A 13,358-nucleotide genomic window follows, 5' to 3' on the forward strand; every position below is an offset into this window, starting at 1 on the left:
TTGTAAGATAGGAATGAGGAATATATATTAAGAATAAGTATATGTTGTACAACTGTACGAAAAGAGACATGTATCGTTATTGCATCTGATTTACATCGATAATATATATCTTTATGTAGCTTCACAATTAAATAGATGTAGTAGTGGAGTGACCAAGCCACCAATTTTTCAACTTTAATGGACCACCCTACCTGCAGGCTAAATTATGACTTTTTGGAAAGAGAAATGTTTATTCTTTAATTTTGGCCTGGTCGTAGAATTGAAATATGATGGATTTTTTTTTGAATAAGGTCAAACGTTAGTGATTAAGTTTTTCAGTATTGTCAATTTATTTCAAGGTTATAAAAAGTCTCCAAAAAACATCTGAATTGTTACTAAACAAGAAATTCATAATGAAATAAACTGTGACGTTTCATTTTCAACTTAATTTGAAAATAATGAAACCACCAAATCCACATTTTAAAGGAAATTCGGACTAGCAACAAAATTGAAGATGGAACAACCGAGTCTCAATTCATTTTTTTTTTACATCGTATGCACTTCTAAAGATTTTTTTCTGAATTTAACGGCATTTATAAAAAGAAACGAAGTCAATTAGGTTTTTGCTTTGATGCATATTTATTGCCAGTCACAAATATTTCACAAGGCAATTAAATCAAATGAGTTTAAGGATGGACCAAAGTTTCAATGTATATTCTAGCTCTATGAACTTTTTAGGTTTAACGTGTCTTTGCCTTACAAAAGCACACATGGACCCCTTAGAAAGAGTGGTTGTTTGGTGTATTTTAACAAACAAAGGGCATGTCAACTTTTAAAAACCTGACATCAGTCATCGTCGTCTTCTTCCAATACTGCTCGGTTCCTCAAAGAAAACCTATTCCAAATCGTTTACCCTCTTACCACCCAGAGTCTTTTGAAAGTAGGATGACTGGTTATATGAAAGTTTATCCAAACTTGCGTTTGAAGCATTGCACGTGGAATGTGCTGTAAAAACGTGTTTTCACATGGGAGAATTTTCACAAGACTCTAAGCATCCTTTGTGACGGTAAACTCAACCCTAAGCTTGTTTAGATAATCAAGAAGATACCTGAACTTTCCCTTCCAAACATACAATAAGGCGATAAATGCACTTCCAATGTTAACGGCGACTCCTAATCTCGAGCTCCCGTTTGAAAACTTATCGGATTTGACACATCTTTTTGGAATGTTTGCCCTCAATGCTCTTCAACTTTATACTTGTTTGGCTTTCTAACTTTTTTGATCTGAGCGTCACTGATAAGTCTAATGTAGACGAAACGTGCGTCTGGCGTGTCTAGTTATAAGACTGGTACCTTTGATGAATATTATTATAACTTGGATGATTGGAAGAAGAGCAAATTTCCTTTCAAGGAGATGAATCATATCACATTTACAACATTTCCACATGGTACCACCACCGTGGAATAGATCTGAAGGAATGGGACCAATCCATCAAGTACAGCGTTTTTTTCCTTGTCAGTCCTATGATGCATCTACAATTTTTATAATCTTTAATAATAGTTTTGTTCTGTAGCTATATCACTCCAGATACTATTTAAGGCTCCATGTTTATGTCTGATTGAAAACTCACATGATTTAAAGACGGATTTTACCGTTTCAGACAGATTCAACATATCCAATATGTAGGCTGGTGTCCACCTAGCATAGTTCTTCCGATTGATAATGAAAATGCATAGCAACATTGAAGCTACCATTTTAAAATGTAAAGGCACTTCCCATTCCGTTCAGCCTTAATGTTCTGTAACAATATCTCAACTGCACGAAGAAACATATCCCAACATGCAAAGGTTGGTGATAGTTTACAAGAGTGTATTCTGAATTCTTCAAAAATGACAACATATGATCTTAAAAATTAGAAAAAAAATGTGCAATACCTTCAGCGCTTTTGGGTGTTTCTGCAAATGAACTGTGACACACATTTGGTTCAATATTAATTAACGATTTATATCTTAACACCAATTGAAAAATGCTATTAAATGAAACTAAAGAGTCAGAGAGCTAGCCTTATATACCAAAGTTCATCATCGAACACGTCTGGAATAGACCATTTTACATTTGGGCAACAGCATACAATTGTCAAATGTTTGCACAGCATATAGTTGACGTTTTGACATATCTTAGTATATCTTCATAGTTGTAAATACTATTGCCATGTCGAGGCTAAGCATCTATAACCGGAGCATAGGCTACAAACGAAATTTCAGATTTAGCCTTTTGTAAGATCCGGTCCAAAATGGAACAATTTGTTCAGTGCTTTCTGCAGAAAATGGAATCGAATCTAAGTTTTGTCTCGAAAGACGTCGCAGAAATACTAAAGACAGGAAGATTTATCTCGGTTTTAGATGAAACAAGACACTCTTTCCATAAACATTAGAATAACGAGGAGGTCCATACCGTTCTATAGGCTTGTCGAAAAGTTAACATGCCATAAGATTGGTATTCGAATCATTCAACATCAAAGATCTTTCTAGCCCCGTTTAACCTTTATGGAACTCATGTGGGCGTATGGCGATTCGTTTTGATACTGAGATACAACTCTATAGCTAGCCATGGAGTGAAATGTATTTGTACCATCGATTGTTTCAGCATTTAACTCAATATTTTCTGCTCCCTCCTGTATAATCCAACCACCTTTTCTACAGCAATACCATTAGGTACATAAAACATGTCTTGGATTCTGTCTATTTCCACATTTGCTAAACTAATCAATATCTACGTACTTTAGAATATGATGCACAAAAACCATGAGAGTTTGGATTTTTAATAATTTTTTTTAGAGCCAAACTCATGTTGTAATTGTAATGCCAAAGCAAGACTAAATGGGGTTAACAGCTTTATGTTTAAAGCCAGTATGCATTTTGTTATTGTCGGTTTATCGACCATTTTGGTTGATACAGTCTACCGCTTCTTTCTGTGTCAGGTTTTATGGACCATCTCCTTCTGAGTTATCTTGTTGTTCTGTTTCTTTTTTTTATGTAAATACATTTTTTTGTTAATTTGGTGTGATTGAATACCTCTTTTGTATCTTTCGCCTCTCTTTTAAGATGGACATTTGTGACAATGGTTTAATATCATAATTTGAATAAAAGCTTGAAGTTCATTTAGATGGATCTCTTTTCAAGATCGTTCTGTACTATGACGATGACCACGGCTGCGTTTTCACCGAGGTACAGAAGTGAAAATATTCAACTCATTCAACGAACTGTAGGAGGACTACATTGATTACTCATATCATCAATTTTATCATGATTAGGATTTTACAGTTCCTAAATCCATTATTCGTCTTTGTGTCGAAAGTGTGGATTGTTTTAGAAATATTTGGGTTATTTTTAGATTGTGACAAAGTGATGACTGCTATACCAATATTTGGACTATTTAACCTTTTATGTCTGTTTTGTTCACGCATCGTTGTAAATATCACGGAATTTGATGCGACTGTCATACAAATGAGAGGTTAAGCGCTATAAAACCAGGTTTAATCCACCATTTTCTACATTTGAAAATACCTGTACCAAGTCAGGAATATGACAGTTGTTGTCCATTCGTTTGATGTGTTTTATCATTTGATTTTGCCATTTGATTAGGGTCTTTCCGTTTTGAATTTTTCTCGGTTTCAGTATTTTTGTGATATTACTTTTTGTCAGTCCAATGGTATAGTTTTTTGTTGATAAGAACTCATGTAAAAAGGATTGAATGTTACAAAAAGATTACATTGGTGATAACTACTATAACATCTGCGTTATTAATGTTTTTGGCCGCTTATTCGTTTATTTGACCTTTAATGAAATGTCGTATTAATATTATTGTTGCAGAAGTTTGTAGCCTACATGAACTACAAGTCTGCTTTCTTTTTCCTTTTCTATAAGGTGTTATATTGATTGTTTTGATGTCTTGGATCTGTTGTATCTTTTGAAATAAAAGAGCATTAACATACAATGGAAGTAACTAAAAACGTGTGTCGAAGAAATAAAGACTGTACCATCATAACCATGGCAAACAAACGAAAGATTAAAACTTCAGAGGAAAATGTTGCGTGAACAGGTACGACGAAGCCAGCAATACCTAATATGTTTTCAGCGGGAACTCGCACTGGTGCAATCAAGTGGTTTAACAATGTTTAATACTGGAATCTTCAAAATTGAATCTTGAAACACATGGGTTATAGTACACAATTTTGTTCAAATTAATTGTGGTAAAGATGCAAGCGATGATTTAGACAGACTGATATTAAAACTAGGGACGTTTATATATTTGAATAATTTATAATAAAGAAGTGTCCTAATCAACGCCATAGAGGCGGTTGTATGCATAGGGTAGTTTATGTAGACTAAACGAGCGGCGTGAAAAGAAATAAATCTGGTATATTTGATGAGGTATTATATGTGAAATCTTGGTTTAGAAGCTACATGTAAATGTTTTTTTATTATTTGGATGTTGCATAGTTTATTGTTATAAATAGTTCGAGGATTGTAGGTCAATACAAAATTATTTAATTCTTATAAATGGTCTGTTTCGGTTGAACTAGTGATTGCCCTTTTTATTTTAAAGGATCTTGATTTGTTAATCCTTCTATCAGAGGCACTTATATAGTACCGATGGGCAATTGAAAGAAATCAGGCAAACATGCATTATTTCTATCAGGTTAATACATGTAGATATAAGGAACCCATTCGATTGTTGACACTCTCAGGAACTAAACATGATAAAAGAAAGAAAGCTAAACATAATGAGGAATTATTTATAATAAGTATGCATATTGTAGTATAACACATTTTAAAAGATGTGTTTTATTTAAGACTTTTTAATTAATATTGTGTTTATATTCATACCGAACCGAAAAGGATATTCGGTTTTTTTAAAAAGCACAAGTTGTTTGAAAGTCTGTATGTCGTAACTTTGATAAGAATATTTCTAAACATATACCAATTTGTTGTCTGAATATACTCATGTTTAACGCTAAACGAACAACTTGTCAGATGCTGTATAAGCCTGTCTGATAAAACTATATGATGGGCTGATCTAATGATAAGTCTATCCAATTAAAATGGCCTAATAATGGTTATATTCGATTAAGGGGTGTCCGATGATGAGTTAATCAGATTTAGATGGCCTGAAGATGAGTATATTCGATTTGGCGTGTCCGATGATGAGTTAATCCGATTATGATGGCCTGATGATAAGCACATTCCTTCAGATGGCCTGATGATGAGTACATTCCTTAAGGAGTGACCGACGATGAGTATATCCAATTAGGATGGTCGAATGATGCGTCTATCCTATTTAAATGATCTGATGATGAGTATATCAAATCGACAATGTCCGTTGATGAGTCGATCCAAATAAGAGGGCCCGATATATATTATATCTAATGAAAATAGTCTAGTGATGAGCCTGTCCAATTAAATTGGCCTGATTGATGGTCCGATGATGAGTATATCCAATTGGTCGTGTCCGTAGATGCATCTATTCGAATAAGAGGGCCTGATGATTATAAATATATCTGTTTAAAATGGTCCGATGATGAGCCCATCCGATTACGATAGTCATATGATGAGCATATTCCATTAGTTATATCCTATAAGTTGTATCCAGTCATGATGGTCCACTTGAAAAGAAAATTCAGCCTTTCCAATTAGGAAGTTTCACTTTACATCATACTGAATTACGCTTTCCATTTATGATGTTTCACCTAAAAGACAGGCTGAAGAATGCTTTCCAATGATTATATATTATTTTGGTATATATCATACCGTATAAAGCCTTTCTAGTTTTACTATCTCCCTGTGGAACATACAGTATATAACGTTTCTTGTTATGATAGTTTAATGTTGACCCTTGTAGCTTATAACAATTAATTACACATTACACACACTTTCAATAGTCTGATAACGGACGTTCTGAGCTTTTCAGATTTCAGATTTTGGCTTTTGTATTTTTAGGCATACTTTTATAGTCTTTTTGACTGTGATAGTTGATGATTATATATAATATATAAAATGCATGGTTGAGTCTGACAAAAACCTGGAGCGAAATTCAACAAGCTGTATGTAGTTTGACCAATTATTTTTATTTGTCCCAAAATAAGTATGTCTATGAAATACCTGGTATTGACATGTATTATTGCTTGATTTCGATTTGGGAATTTTACCTCAATGGTTACAATATGTCCTTGGTTTCGTTCATTTATTGTTCCCTTTTTTAAGCCATTTCAATGAAAGTCAATCCTACAGTATTATGTGTGGCATGATTCCAACACTATGCAATTCACAAACATCCCATCTCTTGGTACCCAAATGTACATCAGATATCATGATTCACAATTACTCTTACATTGTTTTAAAGTAATTATTATAACTCATTATTTACATCGACATTATTTGCGTTTAACGCATAACTGTCACATGGTTTTCACACATATCGATATCATTTTTGTTTAAATGAACCATTATTCAAGTTTTGAATATTGTAATTTGACATTGATCGAGTACAATCTTGTGAGTAAGAACTTGTAACGGAACATAAAATACAAGTGTTGGAATATGATTATTAGGTTTCGCATGCCATCATGTACTTTTATGATACTGAGCGGTATAAAATCATTGCAAATTTTATTGTCCATGCTGTGTGGTAATTATATTAAGTCAGAATACAATGAAAGATTGATGATCTTTTATCGCAGATATCCTCATCTGATAGGCTTTTACCATATTGTAAACGTGCCTCAGTCGGTTAATTCTAGTATGCAAACTTCCTACTTTCTGGAATAGAACGCCATTTGCCAGTTATTTAGTAATACTATCACATGATGTATATGCTAATTACTTTCAATAATACCAATCTTTTCTCCCAACCATCGGAACTTTGCTCGAACCTCTTCCTGCATCAAATTAAAACACATGGCAATCATAGACAATCCAAATATAAGATATACACTACATATTATCATCTTTTCCTGATTATCAAAGGATCCGCTGTTTGATCCGGGAACAAAATCACCGAACCCTATAGTAGACAATGTTATGAAGCAGAAATAAGATCCGATTAATAAATCCCAATCGTCTTCCCATGTAGCAAATATCACGGCCCCCGCTAAAATGTAAGATCCTATCAATAATAAACTAACAAAGATCGGAACACGGACTCGTTCTTCCTTTCCGGCATTGAAGCCTTTGACCTTATTGTCTTTTTTGTTGAGATTATTGATGTCTAGTTCTGGAATGTTGGAAAGATTCTTAGATCGTCGTTTTGCATACCACTGGGCTTGTTGTGGACAGCATAAACATATTACTATTTTACAAAAGTGTTTGTAGAAAAACCGGAAACAGTTGCCCATCGAGCTTCCGAGATTTGCTAAACACAATAAAGTAAGAGGTATTCCAAAAATAGCATAGATTATGGTGATAAGACGCCCTAAATTGGTTTTTGGTGCTGTGTTACCATAACCTGAAAAGATGAGATATTTAATCAAACGGTGAATACAGTACACTTGGCATTGGCTTACTTGAATAAATGTTAACTTGAAATTAAACTTTGCGAAACGTATTAGATAATTTCATTTATTATTGAACAGTAGATACCGTCAACCATAAAATAAAACAATGCAAAGTGTTATTTTTATTCTATTTTTTTTCATGCAATTCCATCATACTTGTGATTCTCGTGCTATACAACTTTATTAACTCGTTGCCCTACTCAAAATAACGGTAGTGTGATTGTATGACTTTGTCTGAACTTACATTTTGAATGATTTTAATTTCAAATAGGATATCAAATCGTGATGTTGTTTATGGAGCTCGTTGGTTAAGATTAGATTTATGTGAACGAACGGATTGTTTAATAAGCCTATTCTTAAAGGTAAGTTATCAATTTTTACACTGTTGTAAGATCTTCCAATGTTGTCTTCCGGATTAAAAAAATATTGTTTTTGATAGATTGAAACATGACTAAATTTGTTTAGCTGTGCAGTTGTGAACACTTACGGCACTATGCATAGTACTGATCGATCTTTTTCAGTGGAAAAAAGATTTATTTTTAAATTGAAAATATAATGTTTTGTATAATCTAATTAATTTGATTATTATATAACAAGTCTGTTAGGTAAACCGGAAACAACAAATAGACAGTGATTTTGAATAGTTATTTTTGAAATATCCAAATTTGAAATAGAAATCTAAAAACCTCTATACTTTGTGACACAATCATAACAACCAATTTAGTGACTTTCTGCTTCACTTCAGGCATACTGACAATGATAGTATATCAATTATAGTCGTTGAATGAGTCAATACAAGTATATCGACATCAGATCTCGTCTTCAATTGATATAAAAATTATATGACGATATATGCTCGTACCGACCTCATACAAAGGCTACAATTGTTCAATTGTCGAATTAGCTTTCAGTTACTGGGAGTATTCTCATATCGGTATTTTGTGAGGTTTTTTTAGTGTTTCGTGCCAATCTGACCAGTCAACCTCTTTTAAATTGATTTTTATAGTTTGTTTCTTGTGTTGTGCTATTATGATACTGTCCCAAATCAAGAACTGAAGAAACCAATTATTGTATTCTTTCAATTAAATTGATCAGGAATTGGTTCCCCGATTTACTTTATCCTCTTTTTAGACTTACATATGATTAGAGCAGGACATAATCCTTGAACCCTATAGTCTTTTGCTTCAGGGGTCGGGATAATATTCCAACATGCACCTTTTTAACAACCACAAGACATACAATCATCATGAGATGATTGATGCATTACTTTAGAAAGTGTTTTCCCTTGAGTATTTTTTAAGGACTGAAGATTTTACAGATTGCAATGGAAAAAAAAACAAACGACAAACTACATAATGAACAATATTTTGGTTTTGAAAAATGGGACATTTTCGAAATTTAAGCAATGAAATTGATACATACATGTATAAACCTTTTTCCAGGTACTTCCATTTATGGCACTTATACTACTTTTACTCACCTATAGTAGTTATAACAGTTATAGAGTATAACAAAGAGCTAGAGAAAGTCCATTGTAATTCTCCCTTTTCTTTTTTACCATCCCATCCTTTCTCTTTTGTTGCCATGTAAATTTCTGTCTGGAATTCTAACAAAAGGCGTTCTGCGTCAATGGTCCAATTTTCTTTACTAAATATATTATGTAGTTGTGTTATATTCCATAATTTAGCTATTTTTGATTGTCGTTGACTTTCCACCTGATGACGAATTATTTGCTCTTCTGGTGCTTCAATTTCTTTAAATATAAATCCGCCCATGATCGCATAAGCCACTACCAAAGAACACAGTCCAATACGAGAGAATAGAAATGCTAAAAATCGTTTGCAACAGTAACAACATCGGTTACAACGACTGGTTTGGTACCTCGACGACGTTGCACGGTTTTGTTTACTCTTCATTTTTTCTGACATGTTTGTACCTTTTCTATTACGTTTTTTATGACAACACAAACAAGCACAACAACAACATTTCTTTTTCTTGTTTTCGTCATGATTTTCTTTCGATTCAAATTCTTCTTCTTCTATTTCAACCTTTGGGATATCTTTTTTCATTGATGTATCCCTCACCATACCATTGTCCTCGGTTATCGTATCGTCTGCTAAAATCGCGTACACACTTATGTCATCGTGATCATCTTCTTTAACCAGTTTTTCTGTTTCATCAGGTGGTTGCTCTTCTTCGTATTTTTCATTGCTTTCTTCCTCATCATATTCATTATTGTTGATATTAATCTGTTCTGGTAATAAATTTACAACCGTCTGATCGTTTTGCTCTGCGCGTGCGGGTTCCATCTTACGTATGTCGCAGTGGAATGCTTTTCATCGATGAAATTAACGTCATATATAATATAATTTAATCAGGAAATTTAGAGACCCTGATCAAATACTATTATTCTTTATTTCTTTTCACTGCTATTCTATGATAGGACCCACAGCTTCATTGTTGTATCTTTTTGCTTCAGTACAAAGTTTAAATTGTACTAATCGCTACATGATTTTGAACTCTTTGAACACACCACGTTGTTACCTTCCTACAAATGAAATCAATAAAACTAAATTATATATAAAAATTATCTTGACATTTGCTTTATCTGCTCATCGACAGAGTTTATATATATAATGTATAATATACTAAAGGAAAGTCTGTCGCCATTATTGTCACTATCTATTACGATAATCGACCAGTTTACGACAGACGAGACTTGCGTACAGTTTGCGGCAGACGCAAAACAACATGTTTTGTGTTTGTTACACAAGTGACCTGCCATCCTGTTATTATCGTTGAAAACTTAATTTCTATTTAGAGTAATGACTCATGTGGTTTCCTGAGTCGGACTGTCTTTGTTAATGTGGCTTTTCATACAGACTAATAGGCGTTGGTTATATCTGCTACAAAACTTTTTTCTGTAAAGAATGATGAGTTTGCTATTTTATGTTGGTCAGACAATTGGCCTAGTTTTAGTCCCCAAATATACAGTTTTATATATTTTTTAATGGTCATTAGATATATGTTATTGCAACGAATACAAACATATGGCTTTGATTGAATCACGAGACAATCTGATAACCTTATCTGACTGTTATAGTTTCTCTGTATATATGTTTATGTGGAATTGTTTCTTTAAAGTCTATCTGATATCAATGAAATAGGTTTTGTGGTCTCTGTGATTGAATAACAGAATAAGGTCACATTTAACGTGTTAAAACATTAATAAAAAGAATGTTCCATACTGAGGCTCCATATCGACCTTCTAAAGTATAACACTACAGCCAATATTACATTAAAGACAGAAATGAATGGCAAGCTTTTCCTACAATTTCATTTGAATTTAAAAGCGTTTACCTAAGCCCAATTTTTTAAGTGCATATACAAATGTGCGCACGAGTCTGTCGACCAATGCTTTTACAACCCTATAAACTATGAAGAAAGCATCCAATAATTATATTTATAATAACATTTTTATTTTATAACCATGAAATAACCAATTTAATCACGTTTCCTGTTTGTTTCTACTTAGAGGAGCACGTGTCGAGTTTTTATGGAAAACAAACTATTAAATTGGAATACTTCGCGAGTGTTGTTTTCCAATCAAAATGTATGTAATTCATATTTAGTCATAAATCAAACTCGGTAAATCAAACACTATGATAAACGACATCACAAATAATAGTTTCTGATTCATGTCATAAATTTTTTCATAAGATGGGCGATAATATATATGGTATAATATATTTCATCACGTTCCGCCCTCTATTAGGAGCGATCGAGTTAACATTATGTAACTACGATCTCATGGGAATTACGATATGCTTTTATTTTAAAAAAATGAGTTATAAACTATACATGCTATACAAGCGATATTACTTTATTGTCGCCTGGGATTTGATTACTTCATTATGCGTCGTTGCTAGCTTAAACTGAACCACTCCGCTGACGACCGGAAAACCTTTCGTAGAAAAATAAACCGATTTAAAGTCATTTTAAAACAGGTTATCAAGATTTGAAATCAACAGTATCAAAAACGCTTTTATTAAAACAATCAAAGCAATAGCGTCTATGCTAGATTCAATTTCGGATTTTTAAAACAGTCAAGTTATATCATACGGTTTTTGCTTACCCTCACAATCGCTTCTAGACATCAGCAACGTGTAGACATGATTTTGCAGAAATGTTTCATTGAGTTTTGTGCATTAGAAGATGCATTACAACAGTCACTGAGCTCCCTAGTAAAGAGACCATGCGTTGTTGCAAGAACTTTTATCTTAACATTTTTACATTGCTGTCCCTTTGATATCTTTGGTATTTTTACATTACTGTCCCTTTGGTATTTTTCGTCCCTCTTTTACATGTACCATCCCAGGTACCTCAAACATGTTCAGAGAACTACTTAAATGACCACGTGGACTAATGTATATTCATAAAATCACACCAATTGACAAAAGCACAGTAATAGATAAGTAAACATTTTAACAGCATAATTAAACGAGCTATAAAAAAGTATGCGATTACATGTAAATATATAAAATATTACTATACGTATTTATATGTGCACCACTTTCTACGCGTGATGTCGTATTACTGTACGATGTATTTGGTTTTGAAGTGTGCATGCATGTGAATTATTGTGCTGTTTGACTTTAGTCTGAACATTGGCGGATGCTCATAGTTGTCTCAATGGCAATCATGCAACATCTAATGTTTATAGTGTTCATATAATTATGTAGTTTTATTTAAGAATTGAATGCTTCTTTTTGTAAATTTATTGGGGTGTAAAAGCGTTGACCGAAGTACATTTTGTATGAAGCGCGGAAGCACTTTACCTGTGCACTTTATTGTTGGAGCACGTGTTATCATGAGTGAAAAGTTGTATTGAGCAATGCAACTGCTTACGGTATAACACGTGATGTGCAGTAAGCCAATCAGAATAAAATATTATAATGAAACATACATCTAATGTAATTATTTGACGTTAATATACCAACTACTTCCCGCTTGAAGCTTTGAATCTACTACTGATTTGTAACATAGAGAATATTCCTACATTACCGGAAGATATAAAATTTTTGCACTCTCGGATATCAAGAGTGCTCCGTAAGCCTTGCTTTCTTCCTGTTACTAAAATTAATACACATTAATTATGTTTTCTCAGTTTTAATCACATACTTAAAGTGAAATCAAGCTTTTCAGTGATAAACATTATTATAAGCCTTTGAACATTTTCCTGTAAATTTGTCAAATTTTATGAAAAGTAATGTAGCCATGGCAAAAGTGTTGGGTACCCCCTTACGTTTTATATTATTGGCATAAATAGGAATGTTAAAGGGAATAATGTTGCCCTTGAAGTAATCTGTATTTAAAGAAACAACTATTTAAGTTTAGCAATGTATACACTAGTAGCACGATTTCAGTCTGAAACGGTCATTTTGGTCTGATCACATCTTGATTGACTGGATTTACCGCTAGAAAAAATCGTCAAGATATTTAAGATAGATAAGGTGCCGTTCAGATCGATAGCCTCATCAGGTAAATCAGTTCGTTAAGGCGTGTCAAGACGGAAAAGACTGAATCGTCTAGCGGGTTGTTTAGACCCGTTAAGACCGTGTCAGACCAAAACAGACCATGGATACAAAAGAACGTTCAAAATTTTCAGACCCTGTTTTGATCCGTTCAGTATACCGGTTTGATACCACGAGTTGCGCCCCTTCTACTCGATAATGTATTTTAGATTAATACATGTATATATGTATTTTATTATTACAATTTGAAGTATATTTTGATTAATTAAAAAAAAGATTAAATCTTGTGTTAA

At 33.2% G+C, this 13,358-nt stretch overlaps 1 protein-coding gene across 2 annotated transcripts in view; it reads right to left on the bottom strand.

The window, feature by feature from the left end:
- Positions 1-4,763: 4,763 nt before the first annotated feature.
- Positions 4,764-13,358, bottom strand: part of LOC139528519 (TWiK family of potassium channels protein 7-like) — a 70,213-nt gene continuing 61,618 nt past the window's right edge. For both annotated transcript variants that reach the window (XM_071324541.1, XM_071324540.1), the window contains exons 3-4: positions 9,012-10,079; positions 4,764-7,482 (exon numbers count right to left, since the gene is read on the bottom strand). In XM_071324541.1, the coding sequence (XP_071180642.1) occupies positions 6,854-7,482; positions 9,012-9,840 (1,458 nt within the window). In that variant the 5' untranslated portion in view covers positions 9,841-10,079 and the 3' untranslated portion in view covers positions 4,764-6,853. The remainder of the gene's footprint in view (positions 7,483-9,011; positions 10,080-13,358) is intronic.

This window comes from Mytilus edulis, chromosome 6 (assembly GCF_963676685.1).
Source record: "Mytilus edulis chromosome 6, xbMytEdul2.2, whole genome shotgun sequence".
Lineage (NCBI taxonomy): Eukaryota > Metazoa > Mollusca > Bivalvia > Mytilida > Mytilidae > Mytilus > Mytilus edulis.